Source organism: Perca fluviatilis, chromosome 15, assembly GCF_010015445.1.
Source record: "Perca fluviatilis chromosome 15, GENO_Pfluv_1.0, whole genome shotgun sequence".
Taxonomy (NCBI): domain Eukaryota; kingdom Metazoa; phylum Chordata; class Actinopteri; order Perciformes; family Percidae; genus Perca; species Perca fluviatilis.
Genome location: NC_053126.1, coordinates 10,442,812 through 10,467,047, shown reverse-complemented (window position 1 = coordinate 10,467,047; position 24,236 = coordinate 10,442,812). Strand labels below are relative to the sequence as shown.

General features: G+C 41.3%; 1 protein-coding gene across 7 annotated transcripts in view; it reads right to left on the bottom strand.

Annotated features, from left to right (window-relative positions):
- The window catches only part of cacna1ia (calcium voltage-gated channel subunit alpha1 Ia), a 157,160-nt gene that overhangs the window by 108,130 nt on the left and 24,794 nt on the right, over window positions 1-24,236 (bottom strand). For all 7 annotated transcript variants that reach the window (XM_039824439.1, XM_039824434.1, XM_039824436.1 and 4 more), the window contains exon 2: window positions 8,870-9,134. In XM_039824439.1, coding sequence (XP_039680373.1) covers window positions 8,870-9,117 — 248 coding nt within the window. In that variant the 5' untranslated portion in view covers window positions 9,118-9,134. The remainder of the gene's footprint in view (window positions 1-8,869; window positions 9,135-24,236) is intronic.

Genomic DNA, 24,236 nt, shown 5'->3' with positions numbered 1-24,236 from the left:
CTGCCTCTGGGACAGCATCTGATCTTCAGGCTTTTTTTCCACATTCCAGCTCTCAGACAAAAGCCCAATTTGTGTGGCTCTAGTTGGAGGAAGTGCACACACACAGAGCTCACAAACAGACGTCTCATAAATCACTACTAGGTCTGTCCCCAACTTGACCAGGCAGCAAGTCAGTCATCATCGCCTCATTTCACGGTCATTATTGTGTTCACTGTAACTTTCTTCAATCATGCACCCATACATTTGAAGAAAACTGTATTTGGAAGTTTCAAATCTGTCCAGGAGAGTTTTTGGGAGGTTGCAAGCAAAGAACAGACTCACTCCACTGCAGAATGACTCATACAATTTATATAGCACTTTGTGGATAATAGATGAGAAATAGCAAACTACAAAGCACTCACTTGGATAAAATGTACCCTGCAGTTAGTGGTGATGGAGCCATTAAATGACTTATTAAATTCTCTCAAGACTCCCAGTTTGTGTAAAGCAACACTTCTGAGTTGAGCTGACATAAAAAGGAAGACATGATTCTTTTATAAGTCAAAAAAAAATAAGGCAGCAATAATGTGATGATGGAAGGCGGAAAACAAAGAGAGAAAAACATCATAATTGTTCGTATGTGCGTACAAGCTTAGATTTCTTTTCTATTATTGTGTGAGTATGTCCCTATGCCTTTCTGTTTGTGCACCTCTTAAATGTATCTGTGTGGTACATCTAAAAAAAAGCAATCTGCCATGCTGTTACTGTTTTTAGACAAAGGCCCTGCTGTCTAAAGTATTGCCCAATAGACAGTATAGCATATATAGCATAACACAGTGCCAACGCAGAAGGTGGATAATGTCAGCCAGGCATCTGAATGCAATTCTCTTCAAAGAATGTGACATTGAACTAACCCATAACCCAATTATGGCTGCAATTCAAGAACAGTGTCTACATAATCCGTAATCCAACAGCGGGGGATCGCGATAAGGCACACACACACACACACAATGAAGCACGTTTGTACACATGTACACACAGACATTGGCAAAAGTATTTAACGGGTAAATAACAATCGTACACCCTATTGTCCTGCTGCTACATAAGCAGCAAAACAACTACAAAGAAAAATAAGGCACCTACAAGGCAGCTGTACACACCAAGACATATCATACCTAGCAAATCTAAATAGTCAACAAGCATATCTAAGACACAGGCAGTGTGGTTTCTAATTTACTTTTTCAATGATGGGCTATGTGATGGTTGTGAGACTGTTCACAAGCACACTGCAGTCAGTAAAGAAGTCAATCAAGTCTGTGGTTTGTGGTAAATGACATGGTATCAGTTACGCAAAGATTCCTCTGAGGAACATGGTTAGGCACATTTCACTTGAGTTGCCTAGCATTTCATTCAAAGATTCTTGGAAAATGATTGCATTGGTTGGTGAATTCTGGCATCTGTCAGAACAAGGAAATGGAATAAACAAATGAGATGAGTGAGTACCATAATGTAGCATTACTCATCCTATGTTAGTATTATCTTTTGACATTGACTGTGAACTGTCATAGTATAAAAAGCGCATGTTTAGTGTAGCTGTGAAACTATAAAAGAGTAATGCATGTGAAATAGGTCGCACAGAGGCTTGGTACTACAGTAGTCATTAGAGTCACTTTAAGCCCTTCATCTCTTCTCCACTGTTCCCCTCTCATCTCCTCTTCCCCTCTTAGACAGTACAGGCACTAATGGAGTTTGGACTAGACCTGAGGGAGAAGAGAGAGGGAGGAGGGGAAGGAAAGAAGCAGGGAGTGAAGAAGAAGTGAGAAAGAGTGTTGAGAGAGTAGGGATCATGAAAATCAGTATTGGTGCTGGTATTCCTTTTAGCTATGGGATTTATTTGGGCAATTAGCATTCTAATAAGTTTCATTTATCTTTAACATAGGTTTGTCTCATTAAAGTTTACACCTCTTTTAAAAAGGAGCAACCCCCCCACACACACACACAGGGTAAAAGGACAACAACAGTTCATACTTGAAGCAGAGGCTCATTAAAATAAGTGGAACACTCACATTACTGCACAAGATGAAGGCATAAAAAGAGGTTTGGGAAGCAACAACATCTTGAGAGAAGGGGAAATGATTCATATGTTTAAAAGGAGTGCTTGCATTTGTGAGTGAGAACACAATAGAAAGCAAAAAAGAAGAAATGACAGAAAACAGACAGGAGAACAAGCACGAGATAAAAGAAAGACAAGAGTGTCACTGAGAATTAAAGAAATTCTTTTGATGTTCTTTAAGAAAACATCTGTCAAAACAGAACAACCATTTGACATGTACACACACACACACACACACACACACACACACACACACACACACACACACACACACACACACACACACACACACGTGTTGATAAAGTGACACACCTCACAGCAAGTTTCATTGCAAAAGAAAAGACTATCTAACTATATAATCTACTGTGTAGCCCCACAGCAACTATTCCAAAAGCCACAGAAAACAGAAGGACAGAAAGAAAATGTTAAAAGAAAAGAAAAAAAAGCAGAAAAAGAGAGCGAGAAGATGAGAGAGAGAGAGAGAGAGAGAGAGAGAGTAGGTGATGTGTCCCAGGTGTGCGCTCTATCCTCAGCAGTAGTTAAGAGCAAGGCACGGCAACGCCTCAGCCATCCGTCACTATGGAGATAACAAGCTGTCAGGGCCAGATAGGATCATGGGCCACAGAGGCCGGTCACTCTGCTTGAACACCACAGGAGCCAATCAGAGCAGAAGGGGAGAGGGTTAGATGATGTGAACAAAAGGATAGTTACTGGCATCAAGCTCTTCAGTGGAAAAAGGAGAGGAAAAACAAGACGAAAAGAAAGAAACCAAGAGGAGAGAATTGATGGAAGGAAAAGAAGAGAGGTGCAAAACACATGCGAGTGGAAGAATTAAGCTAATTTACAAAGAAAGAAAAAAGAAATAGAAAGGAACGAGTTGGAAAATTTAGAGAAGTTCATGCAATTCTAACAATGAAATAAGAAGGCGCCCAGAGCAATTCATCAGTCAATGCTCAGCGTCTAAACAACTCATGCCAGCACATTTCCTTTTCTGAAATGCTGTGTACTGCTAACAATTACCCCGTCTTTCCATTTTGAAAATACAGCTAAAAATGCCCCTATACAATGCGCTTACTTTACAATTTAGGAGTCTGGAACAAGCAGTGCAGAAAAAGTGCATCAGTGGAAGAAGTCCAAAACAAAACACAATGGTAATCATTTCAGGAGGACAGAATATTGCTCTTTTATATGTACACATATATTACGTAATAAAACTAAAATATTCTGCAAGCCAAAAGGGACATCACATAAAATGCCATAGAAGATATTGCACCTTCAAACAAGTCAATACATGACACTTAAATGAATTAGATGAAAAACTGATATCTGTTGTTCTCTGTGTTTCTAGCACGAGTAACTGTGGACAGGTCAGGTGTCACTGAATGCAGCTGATTGCGCTTTATGAGGTATAATGGAGTATGAGTGACCTGGCATGTTCTCATCTTGATCTGTAGAAAAAAGCATTGATGAGAGGCAATCTTCACCACTTAACGAAGACCCAATGCAACAGACTGGCTGCAGTCTGCACACAGAATTACAGTCTTTTCTCTCCATTTTAAAAGATTGACCAGGTGAAAGCTATGACCCCTTAAAGATTTCTCCTGTAAAATTGGCTGCAGTGGAGAAGAGGAGCTGCTGATGAAGCGAGAAGCTGAGTAGGAATGACTTACATTAACACAAAGATTCTTTAATAGGGTCAAATCTAACACTGAGAAGTTGAAGAGCTACTGATGCCGCCTGGATGGAAGACTGGATATGCCAATACCTATATGTATATGTATATGTATGCATGTATCTGTCAGTAGTGGTGAAAGAATTATTAAGATCCTCTACTTAAGTAAAAGTAGCTAATGCCACATTGTAGAAATACTCTGCTATTGTTGTCCTGCATCAAAATTTGTAATGTGCAGTATTAGTATCAAATAATTATAAAAAATTATATATATTATATTATTGATTGCAATTATTGTGTAAGCATCACTTTAATTTTGCAGCTGGTGAAAGTGGGAGTTGTTTTACCTACTTGATATGCTGCTTGGTAGCCAATTAATCTATAATATAATCATAATTCATGTGTTGATTATATTTTGTATTAATAATCTGATTCTGCAAAGTAAGTACAGTAGTAGCTACGTCTGTCAGATATATGTAGCACAGTACAAAAGTACAGTATTTGAGTAAATGTACTATTACCACCGCTGTCTGTCAGTGTGCATGCAAATGGCTGTATACATGTAGCAGAATATAGTATTACACAAATCTCCATAACGAATTCATCAGAGGTGAGTGGGACTGTACTGGGCCACACATCTGATCTGCTGTCTTGACAGAAGTGAAGTAACAGCTGCTACAGTATGTCTCTACAGCAAGTCAGTATAAAGAGAAGCAGCGAAGAGAGCTGCAGACCGTCAAAAAATGTCTAAATAAATAAAAAAGGTAGAAAACAAGAACAGGGCAGATTTAACACATTATACAGATGTAAATACAATATCTACAGATATATCCTACAGGGCCTACAGGGCAGATTTAACATATTATACAAATGTAAATACAATATCTACAGATATATCTATATCTAACTATAACACAGAGTGAATGGGGGAGCAAAGTGGAGGAATACAGAGGAACGGAAAAGAGGAACAAACGAAGGAGACAGATTGGCAATTCACTTTTTATTTTTTTTAAACCTTTATTTATTCAGGGAAGGTTTACTGAGAGGTAGCCTCTCTATTGCAGAAACGCCCTGACCACATTCACACAATCATACCTGGACGCTGCAGTACAACCACAGTCTGATCTGCTGGAGCTGTTGGAGGTTAAGGGCCTTGCTTAAGGGCACCTCAGTGGTGGTAATGAGGGAGGAACAAGCGCTGGCCCTTCACTTTTCCCACCAGATTCTCTCCTGTCGGTTTGGGGATTGAACTAGCAACCTCCCGGTCACAAGCTCGCGTCTCTAACCTTTAGGCCACCACTGGCCCCCTTTAGACCACCACTGCCCACTCAACTTTGTTGTGAGAGGATGGACACAAAATCAAATAAACCTCATATCAGTATCAACAGATTTGAGAAGCAGGAATGAGGTGAGATTAATGAAATGAGTTTGAAAACAAAGAGAGAAGGATTAGGGTTCATCACAATACTCATGGGATGTAGACTGTGAGAGTATGTAGAGTGCACTCTGAGGAGCAATGGGTGGGGGTTGGAGGGGGTAGGGGGGGAGAAGTGTGTGGGGTGGAATATAGAGAGGTGTTCCAGGTGCTCTGCAGGCAACCGTGGAAGAGCATCATTGCATGTGTGTGTGTGTGTGTTGTGTGCTGTCAGTCACTGAAGGCCTCTCACAGTTACTGTATTGTGAACAGCATTATTGATCTGCAAAGAGATGGTGAAACAACGACTTATTGCCCCCCTACACACACACACACACACACACACACACACACACATTTACACTGCATGAGCACAAGCTAAACTATTTGATAACAGTGAAATGAGGCTGATCTTGTCATTGTATCACTATGGTCCGGTAGCATACTGTTTCATCAGCAAAGTCTTCACAACAAAACTGTGCTGTGCTCATATTTGCTCAGTACATAAGCAACCCAACGTATTTATATATACACTTCTGTCTGCTTTAGTACGATCAATACACCTACTCAAACGGGTACAAATCATTGTTCCAGTGCACCAAAGTCCCACACAAATAGTAGATGCACACATACATCTTCCTAGTCCTACACAAGAAAAGGCACAAAGCCTGTGAATATACTGCCAACCCACACACACACACACACACACACACAGACACACACACACACACACACACACACACACACACACACACACACACACACACACACACACACTCTTCAGCAACTTCAAAACTGTCTAAACCAACACAGTCAAAAATGGCAAAAGTAACACTTCACTAACCAGACTGAAGTGTGCGTTTATGTGTTTTCTTGGCTCTCCAGCTGATTCCACAAGATTAAAATCACCTCAATTCGCGGCAATAACAACCTTCCCTCAGACCACCACACACCCTCGATCTTATTCAACTTTCTCACACTCACTTTATATTTTTCTCACACACTCTCTTTCTCTCACACACAAACGCACATACACACAGGTGTGTCTCTCTGTGTTTTAACATGCTTACAGTTTCAGCCACCATGGGTGTTCAGCAACCAGTGAGCTGCAATAGAAGCTCAAGCAATGTGAAATGAGATTTGGAGTGTGTGTGTGTGTGTGTGTGTGTGTGTGTGTGCGTGTGTGTGTGCATGCGTGTGTGTGTGTGTGGTGTTGTCTGTATTGTGTATTCACAAAAAAACAATAACAGCCATTAGCAAGCAGTGTAAAATCCTTCTGAAACCTCTTTTCCTCCAAACATCAAAGATGGAGTCTAAAAGGCAAACAGAAAGTCTCACTGTCCATTTCATCTATCTGACTGCCTACACTCTCCCTCTGACGTCCTGATTTTCTGGCCACCCGTTTGTTTGTCTGCGATACAGACATATTACTATGGTGTGAGTCTATCCTCACGTGCTTCCTTCCGGTAAATGCGCAGGTTGAATATAAAGTCAAACTCCTAACTTACAAGGCATTTCATGGGCTTTTGCCATAAACAATTTTCTGTCTAAAAACGCTGTCTTTTTGTCTGTATTAAGACTTTTGCTCAACATGGATTCATTTAACACAGCCTATGCCCTGACCTCCATCATACATTGCCTATCTTTTTTTTTTTTTTTTTTATTGTACTACATTCTGGTATTTGGTGTTTTAAATTTAAACTTAAACAGAAAAAGCTCGAGAATCGAGTTGCCCCTGAAAGCTCTGTTTTTGCTTAGGTCATGTGTTCGAAAAAGGTTTGCAGTGACCGACTGACCAAGCAAACATCTTACTGACATTGCAATCCTTGGAGCCCTGCTCTCCGACTAGTGGTGGTTAAATAGGGCCATGGTCAGATTGCACTTAGATGTACATACACTTTCGCAGCAGAGCCGCAGCCAGCCCAGTGTGGTCTTATCTGTCCCTAATGTTAGGGACAGATAAGATAAGGAGTGAAAGGATCACCCTTAGTCTCACTGCCAGTGTAGGTGCAGAGTAAAACCACACAGACACAACACACACACACACACACACACACACACACACACACAGACAGACAGACAGACAGACAGTTGTCCGGACAGACAGAGAGACAGACAGTCATCCAGACAGACAGACAGTCGTCGGGACAGACAGACGTCCGGCGAACAGACAGACAGACAGATAGACACACACACACACACACACACACACACACACACACACACACACACACACACACGCCACACAAACACACACACACACACACACACACACACACACACACACACACACACACACAGACAGTCCAAATCTGGACAAACAGACGTCCGGCGAACAGACAGACAGACAGACAGACACACACACGTGCACACACACACACACACACACACACACACACACACACACACACACACACACACACACACACACAGACAGACAGACAGACAGTCGTCCAGACAGACAGACAGTCTTCCGGACAGACGTCCAGACAGACACACACACACACACACACACACACACACACACAGACAGACAGACAGACAGACAGTTGTCCGACAGACAGAGAGACAGACAGTCATCCAGACAGACAGACAGTCGTCGGACAGACAGACGTCCGCGAACAAGACAGACCAGACAGATAGACACACACACACACACACACACACACACACACACACACACACACACACACACACACACACACACACACACACACACACACACACACCACACACACAACACACACACACACACACACACACACACACACAGACAGTCCAAATCTGGACAAACAGACGTCCGAACAGACGGACAGACAGACAGACACACACACGCGCACACACACACACACACACACACACACACACACACACACACACACACACACACACACACACACACACACACACACAGACAGAGACAGTCGTCAGACAGACAGACAGTCTTCGGACAGACGCCCAGACAGACACACACACACACATTCACACACACACACACACACACACACAGACACATGCACACACACACACACACACACACACACACACACACACACACACACACACACACACACACACACACACACACACACACACACACACACACATCCCATCCCATTGTTTAAGTAATGCAATGCTGACCACTAATAGTTGTGGTTGTATAAAGATGTCAAACACACTTACTTTGAGTAGATTCTGGGATGTCTGCTGTAATGTGGTAGCAAATCCAAAATAAAAAGGAGTGAGATTGGATGGGATAGGGAGTCAGGATCAAGATGGATAAAAAAAGAGTGTATTAAAAGAACACGAAACAGAGACGGAATATATCATAAAGGAGAGAATCTGATGGCAGACAAAAGGCTCTAATAAAAAGCGACTGGAGCACCAGTGTTAGCTGAGGAGATGAAAAGATGCTGCATCAAAGGTGTACCAATGAACAGTAGAGGTTAAGAATGAGGTTAACGAAGGTGAGCGTTTTAAACAGATACAAATAAAGTGCATTGAATGAGGACAGCTATATATATATATATATATATAAATATATATATGAAACTGAACATGCACTTGGAGCTGTTACGTGTACAGGTGAATAATTAGGGTTAGAGAATGATGAAGGATAAGTGATGAAGTAAATGTTATCGTTAAGGTTAAGGTTAAAAGGAGCCAGCTCCACCAGTAAATGAAAGGATATGGACTGGAGACCATACGGATGCACCAGTTGCGAGGACAGGTGGTTTGCTTTAGGCAGAAGAAGACCACAGGTGCCAGCTCTGGGTAGGGCAACACAAGAGTGCTTAGGTCACTGCCGATACTGACGTCATCACCTGAACCCACTTCCTCAATGATGTCATCAGCCTGCGCCAAGCCGTATTCCTCACTCTGCCCTGGCCCTGCTGAGGAAATGCTCCCCAGCGGCACAGGACACTCCTCGCTCGTCATGGCAACCAAGCCGAGATCTGAAAGACAACGCAAGTTGACACTGGGATAAGGAATGAAATAATGATCACATTGTTTGATACACCACTGATTTCCATGAGACTTTAGATAACAAAAAAATTGACTGCTTGGATTTAATTACCATGCAGTACTGTATGCACTGCAGCAAATTTATTGCAATTAAAATGATTTATTTCATCATGGTTTGTCTGGAAAAGCAGGCTTTTGGCTATGCAGTCACTCACACAGACCACTTGATCACCCCCCCATGTCATAACATCACCTCACAACTCACAGATATTTAATAATTGTTGTTTTCCGGCCAGAATGGCCCATTAGTCTCTCGCTGTCTCTTAGCCCTGCATAAGCAAATGCTCTTATCGTAAACTCGCTTGTCTGCATAACGGAACGCATTGCTTACTGATAACAATCACCTCTCGCAATCAAACACACACAGAGGGCTATGGCAGAAATACTAAATCAATGTCAACAGTCATTGCACATTCATTGACAATTAATTTAGACCCATCACAGTGCTGTGGGAGAGGAAATGGCTTTCCATCTCTTACCACTTAGCTCATGAATGTATTCACTTTTATCTGTGTGTATATATCAGCATGCATATACACAGACACAGAAAATGTGTACGTGTTTTTCCATGATCAAATGTGCAATTTGAACACATGCCTGTTTATTAAAACATTAGATACAACAGATAACACAATGCTGCATATAATTTGACTTTCAGTTCATCGGCTCACGTAAAAAAGAATTAAAATTTAAAAAAAAGCCAAATACTGGAGTTTCAATTTATAAGTGGTGTCATGAGTTCACATGTCGTTTCAAGGATTCAAAGGCATACAGAGGGACTAATATAAGAAGAAGAAAAAAAAGAGCAATGACACATAAAATGACAATCGGCAAGTCAACCATTACCAGCCAGAGTGAATGCATAATAACATACTGGACTTTGTAGTCCTCTTGCTTTTAACTGGCAGCCAAAGGAGGCAGCCAGCAAGAGGCGAGGAGCCAAGCGAGAGCCTGGACATATGCACATTCTTTTACACACACACACACACACACACACACACACACACACACACACACACACACAAAGACAGACAGACTGAAGTAAAATTAGGTGTAATGTTTTTTGGATCAACATTAGCATCTGTGATATTTGCATGTCTGTGCTACAAACACAAGCAGAAAACTACAAACATGCATGCGTAGGTGTGGATTCCTTTATGTGCGTGCATTCGTGCATGACTAAATGTGTTTGCTTGCACTAAATCCTACCGTAGGATTAAGTGCTAGTGGGAGAGCAGACTTTGTTTTTATAGGGTAATGATATTAAAGGCTATTCATTACAAGCTAAGAATATAGGACAGTGGTGAATTAGTACCCGGTATCTCTCACAGCTCCCGGAGCTAATACTCTGACCAGATGTTAAAACAAGGTGGAGATATCAAAACATTAGAAAGCGGAAAGTCACCCACCACACACAGCGATACACTGATACAGTAAGTCTCCTCTCTCTCTCTGCCTCGTAATTATCTGTTAGTATACCTACTGTATGTATCCATTTATTACCCCATTACATTCACATGCATATTGTTTTGGCCTTTCCAAAAATGGCTTTTTGAGTTAGCTTCACCATGGCAACAGCTGCTTCCAGTGAAGGCAGGGATTTTATTCTTACTCTGCAGTGTTTTATTTCCCGTGACTAAGCTTCTTAGGCTACGTTCAGATGGCAGTCAAATTTGATTTGTTTCTGAAATCAGATCAGAACTCAGATCAAACAATCGCGCCGTTTGAAGGACTGTTGTTCTGCTCTAATAGCGCTCTGCTCGTAGCAACATTGATTCTGCACAGCACTTCCGTCACCCTGGATTTGTCGGTGTGTCGTGTTGCGAGTAATGTTATGCTATTTCGTTGATTTACCATTTTAGCTAAATGCTCGCGGTGATTTTAAGCTGGGCTTTTGTTGTAAAGGTAAAAATGGTGGAGTAAAGCTGCGCTGCTGTTGACAATGTGGAAATTAATAAAGGCTGTTTTGGTTCACGCTGGTTCTAACTAAAGAGCCTCTAATATATTTTATTTTATTATCTGCATATGTAATTCATAACCCTCAACTACACAAGTGTAGTTCAAAGACAATTTGAAATCTGATTTGAACGGCCAGTGTCGGGACTGAGACAGAAATCCGATTGGAATCGCATTTCAAGCCACCTCCAAATGTGGTTTGGATCCAATTTACAGAAATCGCATTTCAATTTCTAAAATCAATCTAAATACAATCTGGATATACCAAAATACTGATTTGGGCTGGTAGTCTGAACAAGGCCTTAAAGAGACCCTGCAGCTATTATGGGCAACTACAATTAAGCAGGAGATGGCTTTGCAGAAAGGAGTGCGTTATGTGGATTCTGTGTACGACTATTTGTCTATCTATGGTGTAGCGAAGACAGTGAAAAATATGCCATTAGCCTTAAATTTGTTGTTTAACTATCGCTGCTACAATATTCCTGCATGCTGGGAAAGCTTCCCCTAAATGTGTTTTTTTGTGATGATGACTGATGATGAATGCATTCGTTTGACACAGAGAAACTGAGATAGAAGAGAGAGAGAGAGAGAGAGAGAGAGAGAGAGAGAGAGAGACTACCCACAAGGCCCCCACTGCTGTGTCAGCACCGACACACAAACGCATTCACACTTCCTCAACATCCACACTCTCACACATTAACACCCTTAATTGGGGTAGTGAATATACAGTCACCCGTTTAGCTGCACTATGAGCTAAAGGCTGCGATAAGCCATTGAAAAACTTGCTTTCCCCCTCCCACACAGTCACTGCGACAGTCTGAGGCAGACACAGGAAGAGGCTCCAGGAAAACAACAGCGAAAAACATACAGTGAATCCATGAGGGGTTTGGGCAACACATTCTTCATTTCAATCATTTCATACTGCCAATTTGAATATAATGTAAAAAAAAAAAAAGCAGAGAAAAGCTGTGTTTTTAGTCCTGGCTGACTGACTCCACAGAGATCAAAAATCTGATGTATGATACCCAAGGGATACAAGTAATTACTAAAATTCTCAGTGAGTCATTGAACGAGCTCAAAAGTTAAGGCTCAAGATAAGGAATTGAAGGCTTAAAACAAGAAACTATGTGCGCTTCCAAATCTCTGCTTGATGCCTGTGAGCTATACATGTTCAGTATTATATAAAGTGTTTTTAAAGAAGAATGTTTGTTGAGTTGTTCCTTCAAGGTGCTCTAAGCAGTGTTGGGTGACGTCACTTCTTGTTGACGTTCAAAGTATTGTCAAACAAAACGGAGGCTAGTTCGCCCCTCCCACCTCCCCCTCCCTTCCACACACTAAGCCCCCAACCCCCACCCCAAAATCCTTCTTGTCGGGTATAGGCTGGAATGCTGGAACGCTGTTTGTTATGTTTCGTGGTGCAGGTTGGCACAGTTTGTTTTAGTTGCCGTTTGTGGAGCCTGGGCTGTCTAGACTGCATTTTTTTTTTTTACAGTGTGTTCAGGGGACAGGCAGCTAGCGGATAGTGAGGAGCTGTTTGCTGTATGTGACAAAAACTGTTGTAGCCTAAAAAACGTGTGTCGTCGCTTAGAGCACCTTCAATGCTAAAATCAGTCCTTGGAGCAACAAGGAGAAACAACGTCTCTACGTCTATGGGCCATTGTAGTGCATCTGTGAAGCTGCTTCTCCATGTCATAGTTAAAATATCACTGGCTGACCCGGTGAAATGAACATATCACTGAACTGATGAACTTAGGCAGTACTGATATGAGCAAGATACATTAACTGGAATTCCTTGATTTGTACAGTTTTACGTGCAAACATCATGGTGATGCAGGTTTCTTTTCTACCTCCTGGTGTCCGCTCACATCTCCCATTGTGCTATATATGCATAGGACTAATATTGCTTTTCAGGGGAGCCTAAATCTACTTTGAAAAGAATGGATACCAAATTTGACATATCGTAGGACATAATACTAGGGCTAGGTACCGAATTCAATACTTTTTAGGCACCGACCGAATTGCCTCTAAAGTATCGAGTATTGAAAAATGCCTCGTCATTCAATACCTAATTTTAATACCTAAGGAGTAAATCTCATCAGAGTGAGTGAGCCAATAAGCATGCAGCATGTTTCTACCAAGAGCTAATAATGCTGGTGATTGGCTGTCGCATGTTACACGTTGTAGAGACACACAAGAAAAACCTTTCTGTTTTATAAAATTGGTATCAAAAAAAGTATTGTTTAGGAACCGGTATCGAAGTAACGGTATTGGTATTACCGTAACCGTTTTGACAGCAGTGTGTTAGCATTTGAACAAAGTGCTGTAAATTTACATTGTTGTGCACATTGTGGTTAAAGTCGTCGGATAAGTGTGTAGAGTTTTTGTGTTCAAGCAATGAAAAACGAACTAGAGTTTGGTCCACATGAACTGCTGCTGTGCAGACTGTAGTTAGGAGTTTTGCACATGTGGCTCCAGTTGTGCCCACTGTTGTTTAGCAATCGAAAAAAACTGTTGTACCGGTGTCTATAAATAAAATTGAATTGAAATTGAATTGTGTGTCAGGTGATTTGAGACAATTCTAAGCCCAGCATAGCACTGACAGCCAGGGACACACCAACTTAACACTGCACCCAGTTTAAACATCTATTAAATTCTTTCTCTCACTGTGTTAAAACCCAGTCGAGGAAGCTTAATATCATGACTTGAGAAAAAACACACATCAGCTGTGTGTGACTGGGCTGAAAAATGAGCAAGAACATTGAGCATATGAGAAAACCCTGGGCAGATCCCTGATGATTTATACCGTCCCAGATGGATGTGTGTGTATGTGTGTGTGTGTGTGTGTGTGTGTGTCTCTCAGAAGAAACATGCACCGTTGGACTATTCAGACACAGACAGTTGCTAATGCTATTATAATCACCCCTTTGAGAACACAACTTAGACTACACAAACCCCATGCACAAACACTACACACACATTCCCTCACAACATACACACTCCCTGTCTCGTCAGCTTTGTCAGCCAATGCTTCATCCAGTGACCCGAGACAAACCAGTTTTGACACCTATTGCTGAGTGATCAAAACAACACATTACCTTGTTATTTAGACTATCGATATTTTCAATGAGAGTATAATGTATTTAGAAAGCAGCCAGTGACAGGAGAGTCGCCACTGAATAAGATGGCTGGCTTTTTGAAAGCACTATAAAATAGCATTCTAAAATCTGATAAATGTGACTCGCATAATGGAGAAGAACATAATGTGTCTAGTTTAGTGCCATAGTAATATTTAAATATGTCAACATAAATAGACTTTGGAGTTTGATGCAACATGTTTACTGCACGTTCAAAATGGATTTGGATTAACTTTACACGACAGTTTAATATCATAAGTGCCTTGCTGTTGGAGTTTATTTTTCACTTTTAGTTCTGCATTACTGTTTTCCTTTCTTTTACTTTCTACATTACACCAGCCTGGCTTTATGTCTGGACAACACGAAATAAGGACCCTTGTGTTTTACTTTGATCCTTAAGAGAGCAAAAGGAGGAAGAAAACACTAAATAACTGTCTGGCTGCTCAGCCATTGTTGTTAGAGCAGAGCACCTAGAATATTTACCTTAGAAAAGTAAAGGAAGCAGTGAACATGCTGCATCAACACTATCTGTGACAGGCTGTCACAGGGCAGTGTGCATGGGATTCAGTCATCCTTCATGTTATGTCTGATTTTAGGTACAATCAGAGTGCATAGGGTCCCAAGCACAGACATCAGCTCAGTGTCAATTTGCTGGTGAATTTCAGATGAATTATGAGAAGATCAATTAAAGCTATAGTGCGTAGTTTCCCCCATGAGGAATTCTATGTAATGATAGCAAAACTGTCGGCGCATCCACATGATACAAGCCTTCAGTGATTGCACACCCCCCACCCCTCCTCCACACAGTTGCTAGTAGTCAAGGAGGACATGGAAGATTAAAAAAACATGATGGACTCTTCAGATGAGGTAATTATCTTCACTCGAGTTTCTGTGTGGGAAAGTAGCCGGACGAGACAATCTTCTGAACATAGCCATACGGAGAAATAAAGAGAGAGTTGTGTAACAAGGACACTGTCCTCCCCTGAAAAAAGCCCCCATAAGTTATTTGTTCAAAAGCAATAACGACTCATATTTACGTTTATTGTGGCAACGCCGTCTAGTGGAGGTAATAATTATGACAGGAGCAAAGCAGGAAGTATGGTTATGTGTAGGAGCGCCAAATGTAAGGTAGGTTTGGGTGGTGGATAATTAAAAAAAAAAATTCACCCTGGAGACTTTTAATAAAAGTAAATGGCGATTTTTTTTTTTTACTTTATGGAGGGAGCAGAACGGGTCCTGCTTAGTCTCACTTTGCCAGGCACTCCTCCAAAGCGCGCTAAAGGAGAATCTGTCTAATCCACATAGCATTCGGGGATGGGAGGAAAATGTGCTCTGGTTTAATGGCATTTCTTTAAACCAATCAGAATCGTTATTGGCGGTGCTAAACTCCGCACAGAGCCGCTGCAAAATAGTCGTGCAATAGAAAACTCAGATTGGACAGATAGTCTAGCTAGCTGTCTCAATTTACCATGCAGAGATCTGAGGAGCAGTTAACCATAGTCCTCATAAATCCACCGTATTTAAAACTCCAATTCAAAGAAAGCGGAAGGAACCGGAAAATACATGCATCCGGCAGAATTTCCCACAGCACCGGGGCAATCGATGGAAGTGGAACGCGAAGAATATAGACTACGTTCTGACACTGGTATGGGCGCTTATTTATGAAATGCTTCAATAGGTCCTATTAGAGGGTAAGAATAAACGTTCTATATCGTCGTAGGGTTTGGAGGATTTCTTGATAACACAAAATAAGTAATCTAGGCCCTTTATATAGTGTATAATTTACAGCAGATTTGACGATAATTTTCTTCTTTATTGATCTGTCTCTGTAAAAGTCCTTCAAGACTTGCTTGTATTAATGCACTCCATAATTAAATGTAAACTCATTCTCAAAACAACAGAGTTTTATACCAGTTCTACACAAGGTAGGATAGGTTAAACCCAGGAAATATTGCATCACCAATACCACAGTATTGTATGGCATATTTTTCTTCTGTTAAATTCAGTGTTCTGCGCTCGTGTCAAATTTGGTAGTTTAAATTTCTGCCCTGAAATGGGTAAAAATATCCTCATCCACTGCAGGGAGATGGGTTGTTAACCTGCAGCCACAGTCAGACACTTTTGGGGTATTTCAGTTGATAGGTGACATAAAGGTGTCGTACCCATCTCCAGCTTCCAGCAGTGTTATCCTGACTCGGCAGAATAGCCACATTGGCCCAGACATTAGGTATGGATCACAGACTAGCTGAGTGGCAGATTTACCCTGAACAGCCATACATGTTCTGAAAAAAACCTGTCATTGGTCCACACTGATATCACAGGTCACATTTCGGAAATCCACAAAGGTAATTCTAATGTGTAAATATATACTGCATGGTTAAAAATAGTAATACATCTGTATCATCATCATCATCATCAGGCTGTTGAGGAAAAGATGCATTATATTATATATCATTATATTTTCCATACTGAAACCAAATTACTCCTGTTTGGAAGTTAATCCTGCTGTTACCACTGAGAATCAACACCCAATTTATTGAGCTCATAACTGACATAACCAAAATGATTTCACTTCACATAAACTGCCTAGAACAAATGTTAGGGAACTGAAGCCAGACTGATCAAAAAGGTCAAACATTTAGCATGAGAAAGAGTTGATAATCTTGGGAACTGTTGAAAGAGTTAGAATTTATTCCCTTCAGTAGTTTTTTTAAGTTAATAAGTTTTGAATGGAAAAGACAGCTCGACTTTAATGTGTACTGTATGTTGTCAAGTATAGTTTCTGGTAATTAATTTTGTGATTTTAGGAATAGATAAAAGATTTGCTTTGATTCTTCTTAAATCTCACATCTTCCTTTTGGAATTTTAAATTTCCATCTGTTTTGATTTCTACCCATCATCTCCCTCCACTTTATCTCCTCTTCTTATCCCCTCTGCTGCCCCATTCCCTTGCTCTCTGTAGCTCTTCTGCCTCTCTACGTCTTACTCCTTTTCTTTAATTCTCTCTCTCAGTCACTCTGTCTCCCTTTCTAACATAAAGAGGATACTGAGCTCTGTGTCAGCAATCATCTTTAAAGAGTGGCTGCCGGTCGATTACACTGGAGCAGTGGCCCCTGTAAGCCTAATCTGTTTTAACAGCATAAGCTTTTGCCAAGCAGCTGGGACTATTCCTGTGCATGCACAGTTTGAGCGGATGTCAAGAACATATTTGTGTCTTTAAGTCGGCATGAGTGCTTTATTGTTTGACAACCTATTACTGATGCTAATACAATACTTTGCACTGTAAAGGAGTTTAAAACAATTAGCACCATGCTACCATCTTTTACAGTTTGGGTCATGCTACCGTTCAGGTGTAATAATATGAATTCATTGGGCGGCAGGGAGACAGACAGGCTGAGAAATGAGCTGGAGAGAAGCGAGCGGAGGCTAGGACCTACAAATTGGATCATGACTCACTGCACAGAGAGTGCGGAGGCTAGACATTGACTAAATACTACAAACATAGCTCTATTAAGGAGTGGACTTCATTGTAAAGTGCTTTAGTATACAAGCTGTTGTATACAACAATGCTGTAGCCTGCTGACATCACTGTCCATTTCTCCATTTGACTGTAATCTCGTCATTTCACTTTCATGTTGAAATCTTTATCAGTTTAGCATTCAAGTTCAATTTGGGAAAAGAAGTATATTCATGAAAGGCATCATCAGGCATTTTGAATTTTGAGTCAGCATGTTCCAGTTGAAAGGTATTTCAAATGTCACCATGTAATGTCGCCTTTCTCCTCTTGTAGACTACAGCTGCTTTAGTCTTTAGTTTTTCTTCACTCGTGCTAGCTATGGTACTGTCAGCTACCAACTGTATTAATATCAGAGCTGTGTTTTGATTTAGTTGTGATTTTCTAATTTACTACATGTTTACAAAAGCTGCCTGAGGACACATCATCACAAGTCTTAATGGCACGATTTTTCTGTATATTGTAATTGTAATTGTAATATGTCTGTATATTCAGTATGATTCATAATAAGTGTGGAGGACTGCAGAGAACAGAATAAAGCAGAATAAAAACTGCAGGTGATCCACGCAAGAAAAACTCAACTGCTGTCACAAGCTGATTATCACCACATTTATTATTATTTCTGATGATTCTGTGTGTGTGTGTGTGTGTGTATACATGTGTCAGCTACAACTAAGTGAGGGGGAGATTGGGGGGGAGGGGTTGTCCTTTCTATGCTTTGTGGAAGTTTGTGCACACACACTTCTGTGTGTTATTGACTGATTTATAACAGGCTCCCCCTGCTTCCCAACACAAATCCATATTGGCGAGGGAGGGAAGGTCCAATAATGCTGCAAATGATTTACTATTAGAGCCTTTGCTGTCATTCTTTCACTCTGATAAATGACATGCATTTCCCTCAAGCTGCCCGTGTGTGTGGCAGAAGGAGCTCATACTTGTAGGCGTGCCAAATAAAACAAACGGTCAATCTTATAGGCTGACGTGCGAGTGCTTTTACTGCAGCCTGTCAGCTTTGGTGAGTGTGTGTGTATATGTGTGTTTTCAGGCTCCAAACCAGATCAAGCAGTTGCCTGCTCCTTGCTGACTACACTGACAGTGGCAGGGGGACCGAGGACGTTCAAGTCACATTGACTCATACAGACAGGTGTACGGAAAATGTCAGCGATTTGTCTGTGTGTGTGTGTGTGTGTGTGTGTGTGTGTGTGTGTGTGTGTGTGTGTGTGTGTGTGTGTGTGTGTGTGCGTGAGATCCTGACTTCCATTAGATTTTGTTCTTTTTCTACAATGTCCTATACCCTCCGTTTTGCGCTTGCACACACACACACACACACACACATGCACACACACACACACAAGGTAACTATAGTATCGGTAATGGGGACAGTGGGTGCTATAATTGTCACAGGTGTTCCTTAATTGGCTAGAAGCACTATTATCTTCCATATTTAAATGGCGAGAGAGGGTGTGGGACTTCTTTTGAGAGGCTTTGTGATTTAGTTTCAGTGTGAAGCGTTTAGCCTGCCTCCCTCGGAGTTTAACTCAGACTTACTTGTGGACCATGTAGCTTTTTGTATTTTACGTCTTTGATGCATGTGGGAGATGCACATCTCCTCTGTTCTATTCTCTTCTGTTGTGCTGAGTTCTATTTAAAGTTACCTAAAAGCATCATTTCCTTAAGATCAAAGGAATGAAGTCAATTCTGTTTAGCGTGGGCTTTACAAGGAAAAACAAGGAGGGGAGGAGAGAAACAGAGAGTAGAGGGAAGAGGAAGTGATGGAGGAGGAGGAGAAGTAACGTCAAATTCATTCCTCTTTTTCTCCTCTGCGGGGCAAAAAAGCGTTGAGTCGAACATCTGTCAGCTCTCCTTATCTCTTCTCCCCCTGACTCTTCACTGTCTCTTCCTCTCCTTTTAGAAACCTCTTTCCCGTTGCTTTCATGCCCTGACAGAAGCTGCCATCCAAAGTTTGGAAACTCAGGGAGAAATGGCGCAATGTGAGCGTGTGCAGGCATGTGTTTTTTTTTTCGGAACATTGTGTCTGTGTGTGTAAGAGAGAGAGTATGGGACGAAGAGAGCACCGTGGGATGAGAGAGAGAACAGAGCACAGAAAAGCCTTGATATCAAGCCTGAGAAATGAGAGCTGCCTTGACAGCGCACGTATGTGAGTGCATGTCCATGTGAATGCATGTAGAGGTCTGATTATGCATGTTTCCTGCTCTGCCATTGAAACGTACAGTATGTTTATGTCTGAGTATATTTATGCTTGCACGTATGAGTTTGTGTGTTTGGGAAGGAAACAACTAGGATAAAAACAAGAAAAGCAAACCGAGCGAAAGGATAACTGCTTATGACCAAAGATTTGAAAGGCATCATAGAACATACTGCAAGCAATAAATGGAGAAAGGAAGGGTGATACAGACAAGGGGAAAAATGGGGATGGAAAAAAGATTGAATCATAGAAATGAGAGAGAGGCCTGTGAGAGGTTAGATAGCGGGAGCCGTGAACAAAATGCAATAGGAGAAATGTGGATGAAAGAATAAGAAAATAAGTTAGAGGATGAAAATACTTGTGAGGGGGGGTTGAGGCTGGGTTGATGCGACTGAGGTGAGCAAGACAGAAGAGACAGAAACAGAGGAAGACAACATAGCAGCAGATAAGGCTGTAGGCAAGGGCGACAGAAAGAAGGTAGGACCATGAGAGCTGAGGAGGAGGAGGAGGAGGAGGAGGAGGAGGAGGAGGGAGAAAACAGATAGACAAAAAGGAAAAGAGAAAAAGCTGAAGTGTTTAAGGACAGTTGTGGCTTCTTCATGCAAAAAGAGAGACGTGTCAGTGATAGAAATATAGGAAAGCATGTTAAACTGCACTCTCTCTCACACACAACACACACACACACAGTACTTTAAAGTGAATATGTGATAATATATGGATGTGTAATGCTGATGCACACAAATGCACACCCAAGCATTGTTTCAAGCAAACACCAAAGCCTAAATCCTGATCCGTCCACCTTTCTTATCTTTTTCTCTCGTCGCACCTCTTCTCAAACCTTAGCGCTCCAAGGAAGCCAAGCAGCTTCCTAATTACCTCATTTGCATAAACATGCACATTGTGCAAGAGAGGGAAGGAGCATACGAAAAGGAGGGGAACAGAGCTTCACCTGGAGAAAAGAGGGAGTTAGGTAGAGAGATGTTATTTTGGAAATCGAAAAAAGAGCTTGCAACAAAAATGCGATGCTTGCTGACAGGGAGAGAAACGTCATAACTTGTCTTGGTACTCTGATGATATTCTGCTCTCTCACCCCTTTTTTTTTTGTCCTTTCTCCATCCTCCTCTTCTTCCCTTTTAAGCATTGGCTGAGTGCTATTCATTCTTTGCTCCCTACCTCCCTTTCTGTTTTCCTGCTCCTTTTCTGTAGGTAGCTTAATGCCAACAGCCATTATTCTCTTCCTCTCCCACGTCGTGTCCCTTCCTCTCCTCCTCCACTCTTAGCGCTGTCTTTAATGTCATTTCACTCCCATCTCTCACATTCCTCCCTTCACTACTCCTCATTCTCACCCTCTCTTTGTCTTCCTCTCCTCCTTTTCTCACAGAGTGCTGTGTCAGGTCTTTTCACCCTCAGCAGTGTGAAATGAGATTTGAATATGGCTCTTGGAGCATTTGTGACTGCCGCCCCCCCCTCCCCCCATCCCCACACAAAGAATAGGCCACTCGTAAAGATAAAGGATTGTGACGCTACTTGAGTGCATACTCACATGTCAAGGGAGAGGAGTTGGAGAGAATGGATGAAGGGAGAAAGCTCGAGGAGACAGGGACGGTGAAGGAGAGGAGAGGAGAGGAGAGGAGAGGAGAGGAGAGGAGAGGAGAGGAAAAGAGAGGAGAGGAGAGGAGAGGAGAGGAGAGGAGAGGAGAGGAGAGGAGGAAAAGCAGAATGGGCTACTGTAGAACCATGAATATAAAGAAGGGATCGGCAAGAGAGAAAAACTGTGAAATGGATGAAAAATGAAACACAGATAGGGGATCAAGCGGAGAAAAAATAGACAGAACGGAGAGAGGGAGAGACTTTCATTAAAATGTGCTAACCTTCTTGTTCGCCCGTTTCTTTGCATTTTGAGTGGAAACCCTCCAATGAGAGAGTGAGAGAGGGAGGAATGGAGAAGAGAGCTGAGCTGAGCATGAAATGGCAATGAAGTGTCAAGTGCTGGCCTCATCTCCACAGCAAAACAAGAGACAGATAAGAAGGACCCAGCATGTGTGTGTGTGTGGGTGTGTGTGTGTGTGTGTGTGTGTGTGAGACAGAGAGAGAGTTCACATTTATGCCTATATAATGACATATTTTCAACAACAACAGTGTTTTGACAGTGTTTAAGTTATCATAACTGCCCTCCACCCAGTTAAATACAAAATCATGAAATTGTGATACACAAAAGTATCCTATTTCATTTCAGACATTCATTTTTTTTTTTTTTTTAAACCACTCACATTGCAAATGCATACGTTACACATGCAGAGAGATAAACTAAGCCAGGTAAATATGTGAAGAATTATGCCTGCCGTTTGTTTAACGAACACACCAGCTAAAGACAATTTTTCCAGATACATTTGTTATGTGGACCAAAGACATTCATGTGTAACGCTGTTACACATGTGTGTGTTTATCAAGACAAATCAACTACACATAAATGCCCTGTAAACAAAGCATTTTTCTCACACAAAGAGTCAGTAAGTAGTTTGCAAGCAGTCTGACAAGAAAATGAATAATGGGGCACTACAAAAACAACCAGGTGGCGACGGCCTTTACCTGGACACTCTGCAGAAAAGGAGAGGGATGGAGTAATAGAGGAAGACTAAAGAGAGGTTGCATGAAAGCGCAGGGGGAGAAAGACCAAGCAGCTGACAATAGAACAGGGAGAAGAAAACATTATTCGTTGTTATTATTTTGTCCCTTTGCTTTGGCCAAAGTAATGGCTGTAGTTGCCCTGCGTGTTGTCAGCAGCTTTAGCAGGGGAGTGTGCAGAGGAAAAAGGTGGTGACAGACATACATGGTCAGCGTGTGCAAACATGCAAATGATGATACCTTGAACACACAGTGCCTTGAAATCTTACAGTATCTTGAACATGGGGGAAAAAAAGAGCCATTAAACTAAATCTGTTCAAGGACTGTATTAGTTCTAAAAGGAATAACTTATTCATTTTTAATTGCTTCAATCACATGTGGCTGCATATCTCTACAACCAGTCCTGCCTTTCAGGGCTTCATTGCTACAACAGCAGGTATATGAGGACTTGGTTGCCCGCATCGACATACAATATCAGGAATTTGAGTTATTTCTTGAGTATTATGAACTTCTAGCATAGAAAAATTATATAAAATATGTGCTCCCACTCCCACAATTTCTAACATTCAATAAATAGGCCATTGAAGTGAAGGAAGTGACTTAGTCTCCAGTTGGTTAACTAGACTCGTGAAATCCTTCAATTAACACAGACAGATGATTCTTTGAACAATTTGAACACAGTGCCATTCACAGCACATTCTCTCAGTAGTCCATAGCCACTTATCTGCAATAAGCTCCTGTAGATTTTATTTTGAAACTCTTGCCTTTTATAGTTTTAATGGTCTTGAGTCTCTTTTTTTTTCTCAGTTAAAATTGCATTTCTTGATATTACTTGCGATTATGAATGCATGAAGTCTTTTCATAAAATTTAAATGTATGATTAAATATGTGACAATGTTTAATCACAGGCAACATTTGACAGCACTCAAAAAAGTAAAGAGTCTAAATGTTGAATACAATACCTCATTAATGAATCACATTACACAAAGCACTGACAAAAAGACTGCTCAGCCAACATGCAAAGCTACGTCCATCCAATCTAGTCTCTGTGACAAAGACACAGTCAGCGTTTTCATGTTATCGTTAAATATTTATTCTCTTTTGCTCTTAAGACCCACAATTATGGGGCTTTGACTTTTTTAAGTTAGACTTTTTCTTTTGCTGTATTGACAGATCTACAATGTTCCTGTGCCAATCCATTACAACTGCAAGCAAATGGTATAAAATGGCATTTATTTTCACATGTAGAGAGCCAGTATTAACCAACTTAATGATCAAGAAATGCTTTACTTATTTGTATGGTTTGAAATCATAGTTGGTTTGTGCCTTTTGCAGAATGCTAAAATCCACCGTCTACCTATTTGCTGCCTTTGCCACTGGAGAAGCGTTCTGGTTTTGCTTGGCTGGTCTTTAATTTGAGTTGACGTTATGTGGTCGTCTACCCTTAGTGATGAGGTCATATTGGTGTTAATGTGGCACGCAGCTGCTGGGATGAAAAAGTAGGAACGTCCTGTCAGCAACAAATTGAATGTAATATTCCCATCTGGACCCCCAAATCCTCAGTCCACACTTCTTATTTGCATGCACTTAATTATTT